General features: G+C 35.9%; 1 protein-coding gene across 1 annotated transcript; it reads left to right on the top strand.

Annotated features, from left to right (window-relative positions):
- The first annotated feature begins 108 nt into the window (after window positions 1-108).
- On the top strand, window positions 109-26,253 carry LOC149777146 (RWD domain-containing protein 4-like). Its single transcript, XM_089941838.1, has 7 exons — window positions 109-198; window positions 5,493-5,570; window positions 7,680-7,760; window positions 11,238-11,347; window positions 12,797-12,842; window positions 13,213-13,323; window positions 23,479-26,253. The coding sequence occupies exons 2-7, from the start codon at window positions 5,547-5,549 to the stop codon at window positions 23,671-23,673; spliced, it is 567 nt and encodes a 188-aa protein (XP_089797964.1). The 5' UTR covers window positions 109-198; window positions 5,493-5,546; the 3' UTR covers window positions 23,674-26,253.
- The last annotated feature ends 839 nt before the right edge of the window (window positions 26,254-27,092 follow it).

The following is a 27,092-nucleotide window of genomic DNA, read 5'->3' as shown; positions in this document are numbered from 1 at the left end:
AACATAACCACTAATATAAACTGATTTTTAGTATATTATTCACTTTCTTACTTGTATTGATGATGTGCCAGGAAAATCTCAACAAATTACATTATTACATTTCGTTTCAAGAGACAAAATCAATGTGCTGTTGAAAGATAGTGCTATGTGGTGCGGCTGTCATACAATAACAGCTTTTTCAGCAAAACAGCTCTTCGTGTCAGTACAAGTATATTAGACCTTCAGCTCTGTGCTATATTAATTTTAGGAGACAATGTGTTTAGTAGTATATGAACAAAAGTGATGTAATTGTTAAAATGCGCATTAATATAAGTAGTGATATGTTTTCGAGGCCTCATGGTAATTGTGACCCATAGGATATTAATTAAGTTTTATTTAGAGTTTAAATTGCTTTTAGCTCTTTTACAGACTGTGAGCAACAGTGTAACAATTTATTTCAACAATCAAACCATCAAGTTGTTCTTGGCCTTATTTGTTACATGACTGGAGAACAACTTGTTCATGTGAACTTATCCAAAGTCATGTGAACTTGATCCAATTCCAACATCACTGCTGCTTGAGTGCTTAGATCCAATATTGCCTTCACTAACTGATGTTATTAATAACTCTTTTTCATCCGTGAAATTCCCATCATTTTTCAAAACTGCCATTGTAAAGCCTCTGCTGAAGAAAGCAACACTAGACCATAACGATTTAAAGAACTACCGCCCAGTTTCTAATCTCCCATTCATATAAAAAATTTTAGAAAAGGTTGTTCTGTCCCAGCTTGTATCTCATCTGAATTCAAACAGTCTTTTTAGCAATGTACAATCTGCATATCACCCTTGCCACGGTACTGAAACTATTCTTCTAAACGTAGTTAATGACATTCTCTCTGCATTGGATAGCGGAAAGATTACAGTTCTCACCCTCCTTGATTTGTCTGCAGCATTTGACACAATAGACCATAATATATTACTTCACTGTCTCCAGCATGTATTTGGCATTCATGATACAGCCTTACTGTGGTTCAAGTCCTGCTTGGTCAACAGGACACAAATTGTAATCTGCAAACTGAATACACTCCAGCCCAGTTGATCTGTGTTGTGGTGTTCCACAGGGGTCTGTTCTTGGACCTGTTCTCTTCATTCTGTACACTCAGTCACTCTCAAGTGTCATAGATCGTCATCCAGTGTCTCACCAATTGTACGCTGATGACACCCAAATATACAAATCTAGCCACCCAACTGAAGTTGATGCTACCATCCAAGGTGTAGCGAGGTGCATTTCTGATGTGAAATCATGGATGACATGTAACAAGCTTCAGATGAATGATGATGAAGCTGAGGCCATTCTGATCACAACACAAGGACTTTCTCATTCACATCCTTTACCTCAAACAATAAATATCAGCAGCACCAATATTAAAATTCACACAATCAGTACGAAACCTAGGTGTTACTCTGGACAGTACTCTCACATTGCACCAACATGTCATGAACATATGCAAGGCTGCATATCTTGAGCTGAGACGCATCAGCTCAATTCGCAAATATCTTTCAGTTGATGCCACTAAAACACTTGTGTATTCATTAGTACTTTCAAGACTAGACTATTGTAACTCAATTCTGTCTGGTTCATCTCAATATCTGCTCCAGAAACTTCAAAAAGTTCAAATTACAGCTGCTCGGATCATACTTAGAGTACCACGATCAGAGCACACCTCCCCGCTGCTCTGTACCTTACACTGGCTATCCACTCAATCCAGAATCAAACACAAAATTTGTTCTCTGTGCTACATTTCACTGTCAGACTCTAGTCCAACATGCCTATCCAACCTCACCCATGTGTACACACCAGCAAGATACTTACGCTCCTCTTCTGACAATCGTATACTCATTATTCCCGCTATGAAAACAAAGTCATATGGACATCGTTCTTTTGCATACCAGGGCCCAGCAACGTGAAATGAATTGCCCACTGAACTTAGACACAAAGACACAGTGATACCATTCAAGAGTGCTCTCAAAACTCACTTATTTTGACTGCAAGAACAAACTTAAAGACCCAATAATGTTTCCTACCTTAAATATTTTCAGCATGTTTTTTAATGTTTTCTAATTTCATGGTGTTTGTTTTTGTAACCATATCATTATGTTTTTTATCTTACAGGTGTTGTCTAATGTTGTAAAGCACTTAGAGCTTCTAAAGATTAGGCGCTATACAAAGTCCTCATTATTATTATTATTATTACTATAGTCATACCAGTCTATATTACAATGCTGTCGGGCGTTACTGTGCACCTAAGGTTTGTGTCATCAATATATAAGCGAAACGCATACTGAATTCAACCGATTGACGAAAATAAAATACAGTGCTTACTATTTGAAAAGAGACCATTGTCACCAGAATATTCTGTTCAAAATAATATTAATTTTGGACACACGGGATACCACTCCCATATTTTCATGACCCTCGATATGACGACCTATTCTGTGCACAGCTTTGAAAAGATGTAATATTTATGGCATAACCGATTAGCATTTTTCTACTGATTTCCGATTCCGGATTTTGGGCATGAAATTTTTCCGATTACGGATACGATTCAATTAATCGGAAATGCTAAATTAAAAGGTTTTTCAAATTAACTTTTTAAACCGTGTTACACACGTTTTGCATATCACACCAATGTCACAAGGGGAAGGATATGGCAGGACTATAGCAAAATGCAACGAAGTTCAAAGCCACAGTGCCGACCCATTCTTTGTTCAACAATTAGTTGATCTTGCCGCCAGGCTTTAATTTTCCCGCCTTAATCATTTATGTCGGCAAGCGGCCAGTTCCATCCTGTACTTTATTCAACAATTAGTTGATCTTGCCGCCATGCTTTAATGTCGCGGTCAAATAAAAATAAAACAGGCTTTTGTTTGGTCCTATAAAGTTGGCCTCTTGCGGCGACTTAAATAAAAGCAATGAAATCTGATCGATTCTTGCATTTTCCAAAGTGATCGGTGATTGAAACAAGTTTATTGTGCTGTGAAAGTTTCCTTATTAACTTTATTTATATTTACGATTGTAAGAATCATTTTCTTTTAATACCTCATTAGCATGTGTCAATGTATTCAATATTATGCCTTCATTATTGAGGATGTTGACATAAACGGGTAGGACTGTATTATATATTTTAATAAATTTAAATCTTTCGGTCTAACTCAAGTATTATCGTTTCACCCCGTTGTGTTGACCATATTGGACTTTTCTGACTTCTTATTTAACTTTATTAACGCACTATCGAATGACACGCAGTGTTAGACACGGTGCTATAGAAATTCAACTTTATTATTTTTATTATCCGAATCGGTCGTTCCTGCCTTGTCCGACTCCGATTAATCGGAAGTTCATACTATCCGGTGGAATCCGATTTCCGGATCAAAAGTCGGTTATGACTTGTAATATTTATCCATCGGGCTATATAAACGAAATACATTTCTTTGGACTGTTTCTGTCAGCAGTTCAGTCGGGTAATTAGGTCAGCTTTATAGCTAGTTTGTACAAAATTCAATGTAACAGGGACAATAAATGGCAAGAGATATTAAGCAAGCTAAACTGATCTTATAAAAATTTTTTTTAAAATTCAACATTTTGTAAAAAATAAGCTATTACCGGTATGTGGAAGAGGGACAACAATGAATAGGATGTAATGTGTTTAAAAGTCTTGTTTTGGGGGAAAAAATACTAAAGAATTTAGAAACAGACTACGCTGGGGAATTTCTTGAGAATCTTGTTCTAGCAGCAAGTTGACACGTTGGAAAGCAGATGATTTTGTACATGTAGGACAACTTATTGCAAACTTGGATTAAGATGCAGAATTTTTTTTAATGTATATATGTATATCTTTTGAATAATATATTTATTTGTTTGATTCTAAAAGATACATAGAAAATAGGATTTTGTCGGTTACAGGTTTAAAAAGGTCATGGAGTCTTTATGTTGAAATTATATTTTCATAATGCAATTAGGGTAGAAATGCAGGATATTTGTGTACACTTTATGAATATCACTTCCTTAATAAAAAGATGATCGTTCGTCTGTGATACAAACTGAATATTTGATCAAAAAGAACACATGATCCAATGTTGACAGAAATGACATATCATTGCACAGAATTACCCAATGCACAGAATTGGCTGACATGGTGGTATACATGTTTTTTTTCTTTCTAGTTATGAAATTATGCTTCTTTGCAAAACTGAATAACCGTCCCCCATTTATAATTTATGCTTTAATAATCGATGCAGTAAACACAATTTAAGTGATGTGAGTCTACTCGCCAGTTAAAATGCAAATGTGTAATGGTGAGCTAATACACACTTAAGATACTCCTCTCCCCACTAATTTATGATTTCTGTTTAAAAATGAAATACAGAGAGATCAGTTTACATGAATAGAATATTCTCTACATTTACATGTGGTGTTAAATACACTAGTTAAAATAATACCAGGCCAATCTATCCTTAAGATACCTTTTGATTTTAAATGTACAAGATGGACAAGACAATGCAAAACATACAAAATAACATATATATGATAAATGTTAATACATTTAAAGTATATAACTATTAGATGCTCAATCCAAAGTAAAGAAACTCTTCCAAACAACATGTAAGTGACATAAGCCAACATTTAAGGCAACCAGATGCTGCAAGCATATATGCAAGACTAGAAACTAACCTCTAAACATTCAGACAATTAAGGTAGCAGCAGCAGCAGCCTATTGTGTTTACATATAGAGCATTTACACCATAAACTCCCATAAGTGTTCAAGAGGGATTTAAAGTTGTTAAACTCCGTGTTCGTATGTTATTGGGGAGAGAATTCCATAGTTTTGATTCTGCATACCTGATAGATTGTAGCCCATACCTCAATGCTTGTATTTCTGAGATCTCCACAGTATTTACCAAAAAGATCAAGAAGATTGTTTGGCCTGAATGCTACTTTTGGTGCGGACATGTTGAAATAAAGACTACGGCTGCCTGTATAGGATCAGGTTTTGCAATAAGCTCTGTTTCTCTGACACTTTAGTGTGTACAGTCATAAAGTTTGATGGGTATTTTCAATTTGGAGAGCAATGTCCAGCATGTACAAAAGTAGATTATGGTGACCTACTGTTCACACTACACAGCATGGACAAAAGTAGATTATGGTGACCTTCTTTCACACTACAGTTATTATGTTAACATTTGCATTTTTGCATTTAGCTCAGTTTCTCAAACGTTGTTGCATGTACAGTCATGTAACTTTATTGGTTTTTAAATATTGAATGGTTCTACTCATCACCTGCAAAAGTAGGTCACTGTGACCAATGTTTGATACAACATTGATTATATGAAATCTTTGCATCTTGCTAATGAAACATAGACTTGTTATTAACAAATAGACGTTGTTGAACATGCAGTAATCAGATTAATACATTTCACTTATTCATTATATCAAGAATATTTTCCTATTTATAGGTTGAACACCCATATTTCTTATGATGTGAAAGGAGCTTTTTATAGCCATCCATAATGAGCAGTCAAGAGACACAGCAGGTACAGTTATGTCGCTAATGTTATATTATTCAGTTTTACATACTCAATAAGTCAGAGGCAAAGGGCAGAAATGTTAGTAATTCAAGGCTAATTTACGTGCATAATTTATCCTGAATTTTACTTACATGTATATCTCTCCACCCCCACCATGGTGCATGAAGAAATGAAACATTGCATGAGCTGTACACCACTCAAGTGGTCTAAGTGGCTAGAGCATCTGCCTCAGATAAGGGAGGTCACATGTTAAGACCACAGCAGAGTCATATCAGAGATTAATAAAGATGGTACTAGCAGCTGCCTTACTTGGAACTCAGCATTAAGAGGTTAGTGTTAGGACCAGTAGGCCTGGTGTCATGATAATATGACTTGGTGGCACATGATGTTGTTGTGGGGTTTAATGCCATTTTTCAGCACGATAGGGCTATACATGGCGGCCAGTATTAATGGTGGAGGAAGAACCCGGAAAACCCCGGAAAGAACCACCGACCCACGAGAAGCTACTGGCAAGCTTCCTCACATGCCCACATTGGCTGAATCTTAGACTCGAACCGCCGCAGACAGAGGTGAGATGGCAGTGATCCGTAACGAAGAGCACTTTAGACCACTCGGCCACTCGGGGCCCCGGTGGCACATGATGCTGCATGTCTGTGGCATGATCCCCCAGTGCTAGACATCACTATAAACTGCTACACTGAAGACATCATAGCAATATGACTATAATTGTTAAAGCTACATTAAAAATCCAAAAACATATACACACATGCATGAGCTGTACTGTATCACCATGAAGTCATGTGGAACCAATATGTCTCTATAAATATGCATTGTCTCTAGCCAGACTGAGTTGCACCAAGGCTAAAAAAACAGATCTTGCAACACATGCGATGAAGTAGGTTATCTCAGTCAGCAAAATATAATGTAATAATCCAAGAATAATTCACGAATAAAATTTTAGCAGTCCTAATAATAAAATGTTCTAATGAATTCATTTTGAGTCCCAACAAAGAATCCAAGATGGAAGGCAATAACGTATACTGTATCCTTTATGGTGTTGGAATGTCTACAGTTCTATGTTGTTCACAAACAATAATCCAGTGTTGGAAATCCAAATAAAATTTTTAAGAAATGTCTTTGTTCAGTAATTCCGTATGAGCACTCAGAATATTTCCAGAGAAACAAATTAATCTTTTAGAAACCAAATAATCTGAAGAAAACTTAACATATAACTCGAAAACTGGCTACAACAGAACAAAACGACTTGGCATCAAGTATTTAAAGTCCAGACTGGTATTATTTTTCTGAAACAATGGTTTTTAACCTGAATACTGCGCATAAAAAAAACAGATGCCCGGATGAGGGTCACAGGATCATGTTTACATCACGTACTCAAAACATGGCCATGACGAAAACCAATCATTTTATTCTAAGAATAAGACAAAAAAAAGGTTGTTTACTTCACTAAAAACTATTTACAAGCCTAGGGTCACATATTCAACACAGTCTCAATCTCAGCCTTATTATTCCCCCAATAAAAAATAAAAATTTAGGAAACTTGTTCACGTGACTGTTTCTAATTTTGAATTAAGGGCAAGAACTAGGTCAGCTTTATTTGTTTACAATTAAATCGGTCACAGTCAAATTATTTTCCGGAAAAAAATTCCAAATCACGTAAACAAGATTATATTATAATAGCATGTACAATAAAAATTAATTTTTAAAGCTGACAAACAAACAATAAAATTAAAATAAATATGAATTAAATCAGATATACATAACAGTAGCCCATACACTCATGTGTGTTGGTAATGGACCTGAGAGCAAAAATAGTCCCCCACCCCATCCCCTTTGACTGCTGTCTTTGACCCATGATTTTCCATTTGAGATTTCATTGGCTACACATTCCTACATGTGTGTTGAACTGATACAGCGTAATAGGCTCCTCTTCACCCCATCTCACTAACCACACCTGTATGACAGCATAAGTTATATTGTTTTTTCCCAAAATCGGCAGTTAAGCTTCCCTGATTTGCACGTTCAGCATTCAAGGTGATGTACAGTATCAATCAACATGAATATTTCTAATGGAATATACACTTACTTTATTTTCAGGAGGAACTGGAAGTGTTGAGGTCAATCTATGAAGGGGATGGTAATTTCAAGGAAATTTCCCCCACAACATTTCATTACAAGGTATAAAACGTGTTGTTAAAAGTGGATGAGATACTTAATCAGCCACCACTACTTACATCCATTTATGACTGAAAGTTTTAAATCTATTCATATGATGTCATTGGTTGTCACAAATTTTATTAATGCCTTCATTGATTTTAATGTTGACATTGTTTGGTCTCTATGGAAACCATATAGCCCTTAAAAGAACCCATTGGCCTTTGATAAGTGACCACTTTTGCAAGTCACAGAGATCAACCCTGGTGCTGTACAGGTGCAAATGAAGTGTCACCACCAGTACCTAGCCTCCCTCTGCAACTTCTATGTTTAGTTAATTGGTAAAAGGTAGATTGATACTAGGTCATGCTTTTCATATCAGTAAACATTTTATTGATTGGTAAATGTTATATTCTTTAAGTCCAGTTGGAAATGGCAAAATTGATGCAAGTACAAGTCCTATTAATGCAAGTAAAAGCTCTGTTGATTCAAGTACAAGTCCTATTGATACAAGTACAAGTCGTATTGATTCAATTACAAGTCCTTTTGATTAATGTACAAGTCCTATTGATTCAAGTACAAGTTCTATTGATTCAAGTAAAAGTTCTATTGATACAAGTACAAGTCTTATTGATTATAGTACAAGTCTTATTGATTAAAGTACAAGTCCTATTGATACAAGTACAAGTCTTATTGATTATAGTACAAGCCCAATTGTTGCAAATACAAGTCCTATTGATGCAAATACAAGTCCTATTGATGCAAATACAAGTTATATTGGTGCAAATACAAGTCCTGTTGATGCAAGTACAAGTCCTGTTGATCAGAATATTATGTACCAAGGTCATTCATGAAGGTGAAATCAAGGAGATCCAAACATTGTAAGTTAGTTTAACAGACATCCAGGCTAGCCTACACAGCATAATATAAACACTGTCAACATATGTCATTTTACAGAGAATCTGCATGCTTCACTATGATTGGTTCCTAATTATCATGAATATTTCAACAGTCTCATTATCAACCAGCTGCTGCTTAAATTACCATTACATTTCTGGCAGGGCCATCCATTTTTACAAAACTGACATTATTTTTTACATTATATTGCTGCATCACTTATCTTATTCTTTTGAGCTGGCTACTTTAAAAGACAATGAGAAGGCAGATATTTTTATATTGAGTTGTTAAGGCCTTCCATTGAGATGTGTGAGCCCTATAATAATAATAACCTTTGCTGTCTGCCCATCTGTCTGTCTGTTCACATTTCTTGTAAGCATAGCTCAGCAATGCTTACACATAACTTGATTCCATTTTGTGGGTGAATTACCTATTACATGTAGGTGTGCCTTTTAAAGATTTTGTCTTTCCAAGTCCAATTTTGTTATTTCCCATTTTCCATGGATATTATATCACTGCTGCAGGAGATCCTTTCAGTCAGCATAGCTAAGGAACCATCCAACATATTTTGAAGCAGTTTGGAATGTACATTCAGTGCTCAAAGAAATTGTTTTTTAGACACAGGTCCCGGTCTGGTAAATTAAATTAACTCAAAAGCCTTGACTGAACATCCACAAGCCCAGACCCCAATTTCCACACCCAAAAGTTCCCCTTTTTTAATATTGTCACACATCGTTGCAATAGCTACAATTCGATTATAAATTCAAAAGTGTTCAGAGGGATTTGATATATGCATGCTACATGTAACGGACATATACTGAAAGTGGTGGGTTGGGGGAGTGAATTAATAAAAATTGTGTTTACTGAAAACATGGTCATGTCAGGGTGTTTGGGAGTACAAACTTGTAATTTTATCATGACACACTATTCTGATTAAAATCATATCTCAATTTCATGTAGGACAGTGGTGATATGGTTTGGATTGTGCTGTGTTATGGCAGGTATGTCAACATCTTGAAAATACATTTACACATTGTATCAGCGCAATCAAAGTTTCCTCAGGCAAATCAATTTTTTTTCAACAAGCCTGATGGGCACCTCACTTAGAATATAGAATGGACCCAATCTAAAATAAGAGTTGCCTTGAGCATCGGGTTTTTGGAATTTAGGGCACTGACATTATTTATTAAACATAGATATGCCTTTGTTAAATTTTGTCTTGTCGACCCCTTTTGGGTTAGGGTTATGGCTCTTGATAATTGATTTTATATCTTCATATGGGATGTTGCTTGTAATCAACATAGCTCTGCAATCCTTACACATGATTAGATGCTATTTTGTAACTGAATTGTATTTTAAATATTGGTGTCCATTTTAAAGGTTTCAGTTCCACGTTTGATGGCATTAAAGGTCATGGAGTTTGTGAGAGAATGCTGTTTATAAAACAGGTTTTAAGGATTTTACATTTTACTTCTATCAGTTATTTTACATACATTGTTTAGAATATTAATATCTTTACATTTTATATTTTATCTTGGTGGGTTGGGGGTTTCATGTTTTTTTTAAAGGGTTTTTCTTAGAAACATTTTGTACAGTTCATCTTTACATTTTTGGAACCTTTTCTAGTTACTGAGGTGCCATAAAACACTACTTCATACATACATACTGCAGGTTTATGTGTACATTGTCTCTTATTCTAGGTGTGCCTTTTATGTGTTTTGTCTTGTCAATTCTATTTTAAGTATAGTTATTTCCCTTGGCAGTGAACTTAATATCTTCACATTAGATGTTGCTTGTAACCAGCATTGCTGAAGAACCATTCCACATTTTTTGATGCTGATTGATATGAACATGGTCGCACAGAGTAGACCTACACATACTATTATGGATGTAGTCTCATTTTTTTGAGTTAATAACACTGAGTGCTTGTCATCATAACTGGTCTTTCCACAAGATATTTTTAGCAAAAGTTCTTGGATTTCAGCCTGATCTGGCTTGTGGCTTGATGACACCTTGAGCGAGTTCAGTTTCGTGCATTCCAAGACATCATTTACCAGAGTTATGGGACCTTATATCCCAGCATGACTTGACTGAGCTTTGCTGCATTTGATCCAAGTTTGGCATTCAGCCTTATATTGACCAGATGTTGAACGAGTTTAATTTAAAGGATATCAGTTTATTATTTTGAAGTGATATGTGCCTTTATTGCAACAAACAGCTCCTTTTGATAGGTATATGACAATAAACAACTTCTATTGATAGGGATATGGCAACAAACAGGTCCTTTTGATAAGGATTTGGCAACAAACATCCTTTTATTAGGGATATGGCAACAAACAATTCCTTTTGATAAGGATATGGCAACAAACATATTCCTAATAGGGATATGGCAACAAATGGCTTGTTTTGATAGGGATATGGCAACAAACACATCCTTCTAATAGGGATATGGCAACAAATGGCTTGTTTTGATAGGGATGTGGCAACAAACACATCTTTCTAATAGGGATATGGCAACAAATGGCTCCTTTTGATAAGGATATGGAAATGATCAGGCCCTTTTGATAAGGATTTGGCAACAAACAGGTTAATTTGAAATTTCAGTATGGTGAAGATGGGAATTACAAGTCTTTCATTCTGGAACTTAGCTGGCCAGACTCCTATCCAGAGGAACCCCCATGTGTCAATCTGCAGATGTTCTATAACAAGCACATGTAAGTGGGATTCTTTTGTCCAAATGTATTAATTATTATCCCCAAGCTCTTGCATCAAGCATGGAGACATTGTTTGTATCTCTCTTAGTCTGTCATTTACCTCATCTCTTAAATCACCAGGTGAAAATTCATAAAACCTGGTAGTTATATTGCCCACATGGAAACCACTTGAAAGAAGGGTATTTTAATGGATCTCACCCATACAGTCACCAGGAGGGGACTTCAGAAGTCAAATTTCAATTACATTGACATTTCTAAACATTCTGTTGATAATACATATATGCAGTAACAGCAGAAAAAAACACAGTATAATTGTCATGGTTGTGGTAGTGTGGGGTTAGTAATGGGTAGATATAATACAATTGGGGGTATTTGAAGTGTTGAGCCCATTAAAGATGCCACTATCTATTTGAGCAAATACATGAATATATGATACAGGAAATATCTTGACCACAGGAACTTAAAACAGTACATAAATTTGATTTTCATGACAATGCCATTTAAACTGTAACATTTGAATGTAAAAATTGATACAGTAAAGTCTGGAAAAAATCATTGTACTGCTGGTTCAATTTTATACTAAAGTTTCAAGTGTTTTCAGTCACAGGTAACATAATGCTCTGTGTCACTCCTAGGAAACCTATTCCAGAGATGTTGAGCTTTCAAGAGATTAATTTGTACCTTATCAAAGTTTTGCAGTATGGTTTTCAACTGATAAATGTCCAAGTTATCATGGTTTTACAGCATAGTTTTCAGCTGATGTATATATGGTTTATCATGGTTTTACAGCATAGGTTTTCAACTGATTTATGGTTCATCATGGTTTTACAGCATAGTTTTCAAATGATGTATGGTTTATCATGGTTTTACAGCATAGTTTTCAACTGATGTATGGTTTATCATGGTTTTACAGCATAGTTTTCAACTCATATGGTTTATCATGGTTTTACAGTATAGTTTTCAACTCTTTTATATATGGTTTATCATGGTCTTATAGTATAGTTTTCAACTGATTTATATATGGTTTATCATTACAGCATAGTTTTCAGCTGATTTGTATTGATTTATCATGGTTTTAGGGCAGTTTTCAACTGATTTATGTGCTTTGTTTTGGTTTTATAACAGTTTTCAACTGATTTATATATGGTTTATCATGGTTTTACAGCATAGTTTTCACCTGATTTATATACGGTTTATCATGGTTTTACAGGATAGTTTTCAGCTGATTAATATATGGTTTATCATGGTTTTATAGCATAGTTTTCAGCTGATTTGCAAATGAATTATCATGGTTTTACAGCATCGTTTTCAGCTGATTAATGTATGGTTTATCGTGGTTTCACAGAACAGTTAAGTGATTAATGTACAAGTTATCATGATTTTCAGCATTTACATGTAAAATACTGATATGTCTTGATAATATAGTAAGTTAAATTCATATTATTTCAGATTGGAGAAAGTAAAACAGAAGATTGTTAATGATATTCTAAATCAAGTGAGTTCAGTTGATTTACTCCTTATTTTGAAAATTGCATGTAAACATAATAATCGTATCAGTAAAAATGTATGGAAAAATGATGGTGTTTATTAACAGCAGCTGATTACCAATCATAATTATCTGAAAAAGATTTAATGTTGTGAATAAAAACTGACTTTTGTACTAAATTTAAGATAAATAAAAAGGAAGATAATGTTTATTTTTAAATGGAAACAAACTTGATCCAGCTGAACATTTGTTTATGTATTACTGAAAGAAAAATGCAACCAAATTTAGAAGTTCAGATCCGAGTGTTATTGAATTAGATAGCTTTTCAAGTAATTGCAGATTTGATTTTTTTTATTGTTCTTTTTTGTCATTATTCTAGGTCCAGGACCTTCTTGGAAGTGCAATGACTTACACCTTATTTGAATGGGTACGTGAGAACATTGATGACCTTTTAGCTGATCAGCCTGATGCACCCCCAGTTCATGAACAGGTAATTGAAAACACATCTATTGATTTTAGTACCATATATAAATGTTATTATACAGTTTAACTAAATCCTGCTTTTATCTTGATATATACTTCCCTGTGCCCTCATTGTTAGAGTTATATATATCCCTGAAGTTTTTACATAGCCAATATAAACAGGCAGAGAATTTATCAAACAATGTAAAAGTAAATAAAATTATCATCTTTATTTTCTACCAGCTTGTTAGGTAATTTCTTTAACTTTTCACCTCCAATGTAAACTGTATTTAATAAAAGATGGCTACTGCCTGTAGAGATATTACAGGCTTTCCATGCCCTGTAAAACTCATTTCAGAATGTTCATACAAAAATAAAATCTTTACAACTGCTGTCTGATCCCTTCCCACTGTTATTACAAAAGCCAGAAAATTTATTTTTTGAGATTTTAAAGATGATTTTGCATATATATATATATTGAATAGAAAATGCTATAAAATGATAAGATCATGAGTATGATATTTGCTATAAACTCCATTTCATTCATTTATGACTCAGTACTTGTTGGAGTGCAAAACTTGTGCTTTGAATCCAAACATTTTCTTTTTATATTCCTTATCTACATGCAGATTAAATTCAATTTTCTGGATTTTAGAAAGGATATTGGCTTTTTTTCATATGCCAAAGTTTAGTTTACTAAATATTCATTTATTTTGAAGAACTTTAGTTCTGATGTGTGCCTGAGTCCTATTTTCATCATAGGAAAATATTAAATCTCTGTATTTTATGTATATTTAACATGTTATTTTTGTATAAACATATATTTCCAAACTTGTAAAAATATCTTTTAGTGTCAAAAACATATAATCTGAGTGTCTTATTATTCAGGGTTTTGAATGAACAACAGAATCCACAAAAATTGTTACCTCACCAAAATATGAATTGTATTCCTTGTAGCATACTATGTATTCTGCAAGATGTTTTCTTACACTTGCTTGTAAGTCGAGTCCAATTGCAAACTGCACAGACCCAGATCTGTTGTTGCATAATGCAGCAGCAGATCTGGGTCTGTGCAGTTTGTTAGGAAGTATCTGTAGAAGAAAGAACATAGACCCTGATCTTCAGGATAATGTATATCATGGTCTGTGTTGTTTGGAGTTGGACTTGACTTTTTAACAGATATGTTATCCATATCTCCTTCTCACAGGCAGAACAAGACTAGTATGACCCTTCTGCTGTATTGATTGTAATTCAACTCATGCTACTGTTGCATTGCTTTCCTTTTTTGGGACTCTTAGTTCTCTGTTCAAGCTAATTTTTCCTTCCCCCAATTAGTATTAGAGGGCCAAAATTAAAAAAACAAACATGATCCCAGTCTGGCTCCTTAGTCATACCCAACACATGGAATGCCTTCCTCTTTTCTTTGGACTTGTGCATAGTGCATGAGTGCTGTGTCACATATCAAATTCTTCTGTGTTTTCACCTTTAAATGTCTTTTAGCCCAATCACATACCTTTTTGTGTTGATTAAGTGTATGTCAACTCAGTCCTTGCTTTTTTTGAGCACTTTGCATGTTCATTTTGGACGGTTTTGGCAGCTTGCTTAAAAAGCAGTGCTTCAGTAAATTGTATTCCCCTAATAGTCCTGGTGTTGGGTTAAGTGTTGTCCACTTTTGGGGTTCCTGATTTGTGTGTGTGGGTGGGTGCTTTTTATCCCATTAATGGCTTATTTGCCACATGATCTGGACATGTGCAGTCATTGGAAGGCCCTGTGGGGTATGCACCACCCCACCTGCATATCGACCAATGGTTGTGCACACCTGGATGGAGGTCCATTTAACTGTATTTGGACTGACTAAGTGTGGGATGTCATGGAAAGTTGACTCACTTAACAAAGGGAAGAAAAGGGACCTTCTTCCTCATCTTCACTGGATGACATCATCTCCTGAAGAATCTAGATTTTTTCCCATGTTGGGAAAGGCAAATGCCCTTGTGGGACAGGAACATATCCTGACCTCCATGTTTTGGAGATCATCTAAAAAGCCATGGATTGGTGATGTTTATTACCATGCCATCAGTACTGGTGAGGGATTGATCCTTGGAAAATACCTGAAAGTGATTCATGCCTCCTGGTTAGGGATGAGCAGCACCCTTACAAGGCCAGTGTCTTTTTGACAGAGATAAGCTAATCACAGCATCCAGAGAGAGATCAGAGCTGCAGTCTTGATCACATAAGTCTGTTGTGGGTTCATCCATCTGATCTTTTTGCCTGACCAGTCACTGAGCATTGGGCACTGGCCATCCACCAGTCACATGGCTTTAAGCATCAGTCATTGGGTTTAATCATCTGTCTAGGGTTGATTATCCCCACTGTTCCTATGTCACCAATTAATTCTGATGGAAATAGTTGGGTTGTGTTTCTCCAGCTAGGGAAGGAGGTCAGATCAATATCCCTCCTTTCTCCAGGTTGTCCCAGATGTCCTTTCTTTCATTTTGAGATAATGGCAACCCCATTTGGATGTTTCCCACTCTGGTGAGAGATACTGTAAAGGATATTCCTGTCATGCTTTGGGAGCTGGTTCAGGATGTTAGTGGACTCAAATGAGTTCTCAGACAGAGGAACCAGTGTCAGTGGTTCCTACCCCACCATTGGGGTCTTCTGTTTCATCCTACCTGTTGGGTCAGGTGTTGGAGGAGGATTATGAAGTTTGGACATTCGATAAGGTGGTGAACAGAGTTTATTGCCTCCTCCACCCAGACTTCTCTCCTTACTCCCACATAATGATCAATGTTTGGTGGACTCCTTCAGTAACTTGAAGGAGGAATAATGGTCTCCAATGGTGCTTCAGCATTTACTGTAAGCTATAGTGAAGACATGGTATCATGCTAAGATTCTTAACCTCCAAAGTCAGTTTGAGATGTATATGATCTTACTTTTGAAGGCCTGTACCACTTCAGGTGCAGATGCTCTTAGTACCACATGATCTGTTGGACCAGCAACACAGGTCCTTGGCAGTGGTTCTGGACCCATATAAGAAGTGCACCTACCCTGACCACCCTATGGGATCTTTTCCCAGGTTCTTCAGGCAAGCACAGCCTCAACAGTCTCCCATTCATCCTTAGTTTAAAGCTCCCTCCCACCCATGCATCACAAGGCTAGGTGGTCAATTTCTCACTTTCTCCAAGAAGGGAGGGGATCAGTCCTAAAATGTTGTAGCCTTCTCCAGCAGCATCTTCCTCTTTCCAGAATCCCAGTTGTTCATCTAGCCCTTTTTACAGGAGTTTGGTCTGGCATCACAGATGATGTGTGGATCTGTTCCAGTTTAAAGATGGCTACTGGCTTCATTTCTGGGAACATCTGCCCCTTTTACACCCCCCCCCCATTTTTTTCACTATTCCAAACTGGCTCAATTAAGGGAACAGAAACACACCCTTCTGAAGAAGGCTGCATTCAAGAGATTGGCAAATGACCAGACTCTGAATTTCTATTTCTTTATTTTACTGATGTCTAAACAAGTTGCAAAGTTTTGGCTTATAATCAATCTCTACCTAAAACAGATTTCTTCAGGAAGAACACTTCAAGAAGCAAAGTTTTGGCTTATAATCAATCTCTACCTAAAACAGATTTCTTCAGGAAGAACACTTCAAGAAGCAAAGTTTTGGCTTATAATCAATCTCTACCTAAAACAGATTTCTTCAGGAAGAACACTTCAAGAAGCAAAGTTTTGGCTCATAATCAATATCTACCTAAAACAGATTTCTTCAGGAAGAACACTTCAAGATGGAGACTACCACCTTGACCAGGAATGTCTTAAGGCCCCATGACTGTCTTGATTGACCTTCACAATGCATACCTTAACATCCCCATCTTCCCTCTCCAAAGAAAATACCTCTGATTTTTACCATCCTCTAGTATTTTGACAACTGGTTGATGCACATGGACCTGTCCCTCAGTTGGTCAGTGGTGACTTGTCTCTGTGTTATCTCAACCTAGAAAATTTGGATATAGTCCCTTCTCATGACTTTCTATGTATGTAGATCAGTATCCTCACCAGCCTATGGAGGGTATTATTTATATCTGTATGACATATGTTCGTTTTCATGATTATAGATTGAAAAGGGTCATTATGTAAATAATGTATAAGATACTATATTGGTTTTTTACTTTAAGATGAGGGACCCTGAGTGGCCGAGTGGTCTAAAGCGCTCACCGTTATGGATCACTGCCATCTCATCTCTGTCTGCATGAGTTTGAGTCTCAGGCTTGGCTAACGTGGGTATGTGAGAAAGCCTGCCAGTAGCTTCTCGTGGGTCGGTGGTTCTTCACAGGGTTTTCCAGGGTTCTTCCTCCACGAATTATACTGGCCGCCATGTCTATCCTATCTTGTGCTGAAAAATGGCATTAAACCATACAACAACAACTTTAAGATGAGGTCATTTTAGTAAACATATTACATAGGTTCAGGTTAGTGTGTTTGTACTTTAGGATGAGGTCATTTCATTCAGGTGAAGATGTTAATGTGGCCTTTTGACCTTGAAAGTTGTAGAAGATGACAAAATTGATTGGCTTCCACCTTGGAAAACTGGGTGACCTAATTCCTAATTGACTAGCTGCTAAAGTACTTGACCTTGTTGACAAAGTTAAAGTGATTTTTAAATAATTATTTGAACCTCGTTCTGGTTCTGAAACTGCATCTTAATTTTTCATATAGGGGATGATTTACTGAAAATTAGTTTTCCCATCATAAACATCAATCTTAGGGGGAACAAACAGTTGTCTTCCATTCAGTTGAGTGGATTTCGTTTATTTATTTTAATTATTCATTGGGAATACAAGTGCTCAGATTTTAGGATTTAGTAGCTGTTTTGGAATTACTGTGAATTCATTTAAAAACATTTTTGATTATATCATTGTGATGCATGAAGACTACTGGCACATCAGAACAATGGATTGAACTTCATTTGAAACACAACTGGAACTCATTTGGAATACTCAATACTTTTTTACTTGGGAAAGAACTTTTAGGATTATTTAGGATTTCATTCCCCATACTGCACACTATGTTTAATTTTTCAGTTTCTATTTTTTATTATTTGTTCAGTTTTATAAAACTTGTTGGTTTTCACTCTTTTCTAAAGTTCTAATGGGTTTGTATTCCTCTGAAGCAGATCAACCAGATTCTGACATTTCTAATGGGTCCTCTGTCCATGACTTCATCTGCTCACATACAGCTACAGATTTAGTTTGCTGGCAAACTTTACTTGTGCACACAAACATGCTATCAGCTTAGATCTCTCTGGGACCTGGGATGCGGGAGGTCGTTGGTTCGATCCCCGGCCAAGTCATACCAAAGACTTACAAAAATGGTACTAACAGCTGCCTCGCTTGGCGCTCAGCATTAACAGGTTAGTGTTAGGACTGGTTGGCCCGGTGTCAGGATAATGTGACTGGGTGGGACATCATGCTACATGTCTGCAGCATGATGCCCCAGTGCTAGACATCACTATAAACTGCCACATTGCAGACAAAATTGTTTAAGCTACGTTACAAATCAAAATCACATCACATCACTCTCTGGGATCTGACTTTCACCACCACCTGTGCTGGTATTTGGATCAGTACATGTTTCTGATCAGAGTTCACACCCATAAACACTACTCCTTTCTCTACACATAAATGCTGACCTGGAGTCAGAAGGGGTGATTCTTTAAGAACTTTGGATGCCCTTCATATAAACAACTTGGAATACAGGCAGTGTTTCTAGCCTTATAAGGGTGTGTCAACCTCAAAATGCATTGTTGTGATATGGTCACCTCAGACAACATATCAGTAGTAGCATACCTCATGCATGAGGGAGGTACAGATGCTCCTCTTTGTGTGGAAATCCAGGACCTCCTCTAATGGACAGCCTTGAAGGAGATCACTGTCCAAGACTGCCACTTTCCAGGCAGAAGGAATATACTGGCAGTCTGTCCAGAGGGGGCTGTGTGGTCCTCACAGAATGGTCTCTGCACCAGTTGGTTGCCGAGTCCCTTTGCAACAGTGTAGACCCTTGCTCATTACAAAACTGAACCAAAAGCACCCTTTTTATTTGTCTCCAGTACCAGTTCAGAGGACCTGGACATTGGATGATTTCTGTCTAAAGTAGGATTGTCTGTCTTTCAACATAATTCCACAGATGCCCCATCAAGCCAGGATCTCCACTTCTCATCTCATCCTGGTATCCCCTCTGTGTACTCAATGGTCGAGGCTCAGTGACATATCTGACCTATTGATAAACAAGACCATGAGAGCACCAGTGAGGTGGAACCTGTTGTGCAGCACAGGGTGTCTCACACCAGCATGCAGATTCTCCGTCTTCATGTTTGGTTCATCGCAAATGATCAGTTTGCAAGAACCAGTGATGCCCATCGTCCCGAATTTGGTGTGAATATCCCGAGTTGCCGAGCCAGTTCATGGATCAATCCGAGAAAAATTTTGGTTGAAGTTGAAGCCATATGTGAGTATTTTCAGTCCTTTCAAGCCTTTTCCAGTAATTTGTAACAAATCATCAGCTTCCAGCATACAACTATAGTGTTAAGGCCCTTTCCTGTCTTCATGGCAATTTACAACGCAAAACCAGTTTCAGTATGTAATGTGCCATTATAATCAGAACAGTTTGTCTCATTCCTTCCCAGGCTGTCCCAGTAATTTCTGTCACATGATCAGTTTTGCACCATTATTCAGACCACTTCATTTTGCTTGATTGTGTTTTCTTCATGATGTACTGCGTTGTTTGTATTTTTTTTCAAATTAGATTTCTGCTGTTATGTTTATTTGATTTAATTTATATTTGATTTAATTTAATTGTTTGTAAGTTTTAATTTTTTTTAAAATTTCATTATATGTCAAAGTAATGTAATTTTGTTTACTAGGAATTTGATATTTTCCAGAAAATTAGTTTGACCTGATTATTAGTTGTAAACACTGAACTTTGTATCTTATGCTGACCTAGTTCTTGGCTTTGATTGAGAATCAAGTGAACAACTTCTTTTTTTTAATTCATTTTTAATGTGTGAATGATAATAGTGAAATCACAGCTGTACTGGACTACGTGCCATTAGACTTGTAGATACCTTCTAAGCCATTCTAGAATGTGATCACGTGACCCTCATTTGGGAATCTGTTTTGCATCTCAAGTTACTGTATAACCTTTGTTTATAGAGAAATTAGGCAGTTGGGCTTTTATACTGGAAAGGGTGTGTCTGTGACCAGTTGGAGTTATTTTTTTTTTATTCAAATTATTTGGATTCTAAAAGATTAATTCTTTTTCCTGGAAATATTTGAGCACTCATACAGAATTCTTGGACAAAGTCATTTATTTAAATTTTATTCGGAAATTCAAACACCGGAATATTATTGTCTGTGGAATTACAAATGACTGTAGACACTATAGCACCATAAAGGCTACAGTATTATGCCAGCGCCTTCCGTTTTGGATTTTTCGTCGGGACTCAAACTTGAATTCATTAGAACATTTCATTATTAAGACATCTAAAATTTAATTCTTTGATTATTGTTGGATTATTTTTGGATTTGATTCTTAAAACCGTAAGTTCTTATTTTTTTCATTTTTACAGTGTTTTTCCATGGGAATAAATTATTTGTTAAATGTTTCAAAGCTTGTTGTTTTCACTCTTTCTTTTGTTACTGTTCATTAGAGCCTAAACACAAACACTGCAACATTTGTGTTTACTTGCAACTGTAATCGGCAGTGTTTCTATAAACCTTTCATGTGTGACTTGACTTTAAAATGTCGGACAGTGACTTTAAACCAATTCTGAAAGCTATATGGAATCAAGATTAATTAAATTCATCATTTTAAAGAAGAAACATGCCTTTCATGTTTTAAAGATACAAAACTCCTTCCCAAAAATTTAAAGAGCTGAAAATGGATCCATGCGGTTTGATAAACAGGAATTTGACCATTGCTGTGTGGAAAGGAGTTTGGAAAAGGATCTTACGGAAAAGCTTAAAAGAACCAGTAGCAGCTTGTAGGATAAATAAAAGAATACACAGTGCTGTGTACTGTAAATAGTGTTATATAACTGCACATAGACATATTTTAAAATGGCTTCCACATGGAAATTTTATTTACTTCAGTAAGTGTCATGAATTTAGAATCATGAATGTTTACCCTTTTGTCCCTAATTTCCCTGGCTGGCATTGAGCATTTCTGAAGAACCAGTTCTTAAGCAAGGAGGCAGTCTATTTCCAGGGTTTATAATGCAAAAGGGAGAATCTAATTGTGTGCTGATCCTACCTGACCCCTTTAGAAGCAGCTGCAGACTTTCTTCTCATCCTTAACAAGGAAAGAGAATGTTCCGGTCCACTGTTATGGGTCACCTTTCAAACATTCAAGTTTGCTAGGGGTTCTGCCATTGGGTAAGATACTCATCTTTCTGATATCATCAGATACTGGTATCTCTCTCACTAATGCCTTTGTGGAATCTTCTTTCTTTGGCATTGTCAAAACCTCTTTATGAACCTTTTTGTGAGGCTTTCTTTGTGAACCTTGCACTTAAGTCTGCTTTCCAGCTTTGAAGAGAAGGAGCAAAATTCATGTCTTGTTGATCCCTCTGGTGGCATAAATGGTTAGAGAGTCTGCCTGAGATGCAGGAGGTTGCAGGTTCGATGCCTGACCATGTCATATCAAAGACTTTTAAAACATGGTACTAGCAGCTGCCTCAATTTGCACTCAGCATTAAGAGGTTATTGTTTTAAGACATTTGTGATTTAATACTTGTCCTGGTGTCAGGATAATGTGCCACACTGCAAACATCATAGTGATATGACTCAAATTGTTAAAGCTAGGTTAACAATCCAAAAACTCACGTCTTGTTATAGGAAAAGGGTTGTTTACAGTTCAAAGATAATTATGATTCATTTTATCTTGAATGCCAACAAATGCTTTTGGCTAGAATCAGCTACCAACAGTAGTCCACTTCCTATTGAGATTCCCAGTCTCAGCGAATCTGTACTGGGGATGATCAAGATAAGACCCCTTTCTATGTTAGGGCTTTGAGGTTTTATTTGGCTTCCTCTGAAGGGAAAGGAATGGTCAGAATAATTTACCTCTACAGGCTCCCAATTAAATTTCATCAGCCAGCATCTCCAGGTGGATTGTCCTCACTATCAAGATAGCTTTTCTGTCCCTCACTGTGATGTACCTGTCCTCTGATTTAAAACACATCAAGTTAAGGCTATTGCTATTTCTTGGTCTATTTTTCCTGAGACCTGCCTTACAGTATCTCCATTTACATTCGAACTTCGGATCATCATAACAAAGGCTTTTGGAGCGGATTGTCATATAGTGATGGCACAGCGTGTTGCCCAACCTTCCACTGGCCTACATTAGTGAACACTCCTGTATGGGTAAATACAGTTGTTTTCTACACTGGATTTTTGAGGTCATCTTTTTCATTCCTAACTGGTAAATTCGGTAACGCGGTATTGGCAGCTGATGTATAATATAACTGCTTTTAAAAGTGTGGGTTGGGGTTTGGGAATGAAACTAATTTGAATTGTGTAATACTTACCTACTACTGTAGTAAACATTCCCCTCCCACCCCACTCTGATGTCCTGTACTCTTGGCCAAACTCTAACAAGGGAGATAATCTATATGTTGGTAATAACTATGGAGTCAGACTGGGATCATGTTTCTTTCATTTCTGGTCCTATAATAATATTTGGAGGAGAGAATGTGTAGCTCAGACTGAGAGATAGAAGTATTGGAAAAGAAAAGCAATGCAGTGGTGATGAAAATTTTGATCATTTAACTTTTTGTGTTTGAAGTAATAGTAGTTACATAGCATAATAGATGCACTGGGTTAGCCCATTTTGTCTGGTACAGACTGCGCTTGCTGATGTTTTTGTGCTTGTAAATTATTTTAGATTTCTGGTACATACTGTACACCAGCGGTCTGAAACCACCCTGAGGCCCGCATGAGGGCATTTTCGATGCCCAAAGGGCTGCATCATCTTTGTTATTTCTCATGACACATTGTGATGCCAATTATTGTGTGGGCCGCAGGATACAGCTTAGCAGGCTGCATGCAGCCAGTGAGTTATGTGTTTCAGACCCCTGCTGTACACTGAGATTTCGGGTCGAGTGTGTTTCAAGACAGATTATCTTCATTGCAGGCAGAGGCACGTGATCATGAAACAGTGGTAAATCAGGATGAAGGAAAGAAAAAAGAAAAGAAAGAGCAGTTCTCAAAGTCTCAGAAGCGAAAAATGTTTGATAGAATGACTAATGCTGCCACTGGAGAGAAGCCACGAGGCTGGGACTGGGTTGATATCGTGAAACACCTAAGTCAGTGTGGCAATCAGTCCTGACATAGGGACATAATGGTTAACATTAATAGTTTTACTCCACTGATGTGCCTGTGTACTCAGAAACAGGAAGATGTGTCATTGATTTAGTTTGAGGATTTTAAAATGTATTATTATAACCTAAGATGGAAATCAGTGAAGAAAAATGTATCTACACAAGGTTTTAGGTGTTTAAAATGCACACAGAAGATTAACATTTCTTTCAATAATTTGTTTAGTATTATGATTCTATGGTCTTAAACTAAGTAACAGAATTAAGCAAAAGCAATAAGTTTTATGAAATCAGCAAATAATTGAATTCAGTAGGTTATAAAATGAAATTACAAGAGGAACTTACAGTATTGTGAATTAAATCCCAAATAATTCTAAAAGTTATATCACAGGTCCAAAAGTATTGAGTGTTCCAAATGAATTCCAGTGGTGCTTTCAATAAATTACAACTATGAATGTACTGATGTACCAATAGCTTTGAATTAGCTGATGTGCCAACAGTTTTAATGTATCACAGTTACATAATCCAGAATATCCTTCATTGAATTCACAATAATCCCAAAATAATAGTTTAGTCCAAAATATCAATGAGCACTCAGTAATTCCAGTAATAATTTAAATAAATAATTCCCCTTAATTATATCTGAACACAACTAAATGTGATTCAGGAAAGACTGATATTAAAACAGGAATGAATAATTGTTTACTTCTAATTTCTTTTATACAGACTGTCACCTGACTTAGGACACAACCACAACAAAATGCACTGGACCCATGTTATTTTCAATGGAAATTTCCATTAAATTTGAAAACAAGATTAGGTCTGTTTACTTACAATTTAGTGAACAACCTGACAGAAATCAGATAAACCATAGAATTTGCAAGGAAAACCAAGGTCCTGAGCTCAAATCCAAGTAAACATGTTTACAAATGATTATTATCTTATTATTTGCATAATCTGCAATCATGGATAAAAGTAAGATGTGTAATATGTTGTTTACAGATGACCCTTACAATCAACAATTATGGACAAAAGTTAAACAGTATAGATATATATAACAGTATGTATTTATTAAATGCTGCATATTCCTTAAAAATCTATTTCACCATCTGATATTATGTTATTGATGTTTATCCTTAAATATTATGTTACCAACTTACAGAACCGCTGAATACAGCTGTGTAGTAGATATCTAATTTCTGAAACAAGTGGAACAGCTAGTTTCTACAGTACAAAAAAATGGAGCTTTTTTATATAAAAAAATATTCGTCAACATTCATATCTCTACTTCATACTTTCTAAACTTAGATTAATATTTTTTAATTTGTTATAATTTGAAACAATAAGCATATTGTAACAGTCAGTCAAGATAGAATTTTAAAAGACAAATTCATTTGTACGAATTTATTTGTAATAGAGTATATTGACAACCCCAAGGGGCAAAATTCTTTCTGAAAATGTCTTATCTGTTAGCTGTTTGTTCTTGATCTGATTCTTTCACTTCTCATGTGCTAACACTACTGGTAAATGTAACTTAACCTGCTTAGCTGGTGTGAGATGGATGTTAATGCCACACTATACATGTACAAATTACTGCACAAAAATTCTTTTTGACCAAGAAGCACAGTGTTGTGGTAAACAGGACACTATGGACTGAACCAGAGATTATGGCATTGATCCTTTATTTTCTCAGTATTTATCATTTAATCATCATTATCTTAACTGATAATAGCCTTCCTTAAACATATTTTTATGCCCCCCACCTTATCTATTTATTTAATAACTTTTGATGGACTTCATGGATTGAAATCAGATTTAGTATGAGACTTCACAGTAAGAAGACCCTGATCAAAATTGATTTTGTGAAAGAATTGTATGAATTATGGTCTCTCTTTGTATGAATTATTGTCTCTGTTTGACTTGGAACTGTTTCCATGCACTAACTTGTAAGAATTTTGATTCAAGCTTAGGAAGACCCTGGTTAAGTCCAGTTTTCACAATTTTGTAATAATCTTTTTTGGTATTATGTCCCCTATTTGACTTAGAGCTCTGCCTCTCGGCCTATCCATTTCCTCTCTACTCAGTACCTGTTTAAGGACTTCTTGAACTGAATGGAAATTCGGTATTGTGTTTTACATTAAAATGACTTGGGTGAAGTTAACATTTTTACCGTTTTTCAGAAAAACTTTTCAGAGTTGTGGCTCTTGTTTGGTATAGTCCTTTGCCCTTCCATTTATTTCCACAAAGTAATTTTTGTTGGACTTCATGGATTGGAATCAAATTTAGGTTGAGGCTTTACTTGAAAAAATACCTATATTGAGTTTGGCTTTCACCTTTTTCCAGAAATATTTTTATAATTATTTTCCCTGTTTCACATAGAACTTTGCCCTTTCATTGCATATCATTTGTGTGTGGCATACATGTCATGTGACTTGGTTTGTTTGTTTTGGTGTTTTATAGCACAGTAACATAAATAGGTTATTTAGTGCCAAACCCACTGGAGTAATATGGTCCCTGTCAAATGGACACACTTTAAGTTCTTTTTAGAAATATTTATAATGTAAAATGCATTAAAAAATGTATAACTTAAACTGCTTTGTTTTAGTCAGCTTGAAATTACTGTTATTCCTAATTTAAACCCACTGTAAATTCACTTTTATTTGTAAAGATACAATTTTTTTTGATTGTTGCAAATTTAAAGACCCTACAAACTATGATCTTTTTGTGGAAAATTTAAGATAAACTTCCCCAAATCGCATTTTTAGATACCAGTATAAAAATCTCAATTTTTCTGTAATTTTTATTTTGACATCCATATTCACAAATACACAGATGTGAGATGATCATGTGATAATGAATTTATAGAATTTTACTTTGATTATTGTTGTTTGACTTGATGTGTTTTTACTTGATCAATAGATCTAATCAAAATTGCTGATAGAATCATATTAACTGGATTACATGTAATTTGTGTGCCTCACTCTTCTGCAGGGATATTAAGTTTGTGGCTTTTCTATTTTCCTCTTCTTTCTGTCTTTCCATTCATCTATCATTCCACCTGACTGCTTTTCCATCCACTTTTGTTTCTACTAAAACAACTCAGCCGAGACACATTGGGATTTGAACCAGATCTTGTTAACTTGCATGGACTAGAAAAGGTCACCTGGTCTTACAGTACTTCATTTTGGATCCTAATTTCTGTGCATCAGTCAACATTTACTACAGTTACATCGTCTTCTCAAAACTAAACTTCTGAGCCAGATTTAATCACATGTTGCAGGATTGTTACTGATTCTATGCATCGTCAGTGATTCAGGGCAGGGTGTGTGGATGGGTGGTCTCATTAAAAGCATTACTATTTTCATAATTTGCAAAAGTACAACTCAATTCAAATAGCTCTTCCAAAACTACTTGTCTAGTCCAGAACAAA

Source organism: Sinohyriopsis cumingii, chromosome 18 (genome assembly GCF_028554795.1).
Source record: "Sinohyriopsis cumingii isolate HCF-2022 chromosome 18, ASM2855479v2, whole genome shotgun sequence".
In the NCBI taxonomy this organism is placed as follows: Eukaryota; Metazoa; Mollusca; class Bivalvia; order Unionida; family Unionidae; genus Sinohyriopsis; species Sinohyriopsis cumingii.
This window is presented reverse-complemented; position numbering and strand designations above follow the sequence as displayed.

Bases quoted from the DNA above. Each gene is read 5' to 3' on its own strand.
- LOC149777146 (XM_089941838.1), top strand. From the start codon at position 5,547: ATGAGCAGTCAAGAGACACAGCAG. The intron at 5,571-7,679 runs GTACAGTTATGT...CTTTATTTTCAG, and splicing joins GCAGTCAAGAGACACAGCAG to GAGGAACTGGAAGTGTTGAG. The intron at 7,761-11,237 runs GTATAAAACGTG...TTGAAATTTCAG, and splicing joins CCACAACATTTCATTACAAG to TATGGTGAAGATGGGAATTA.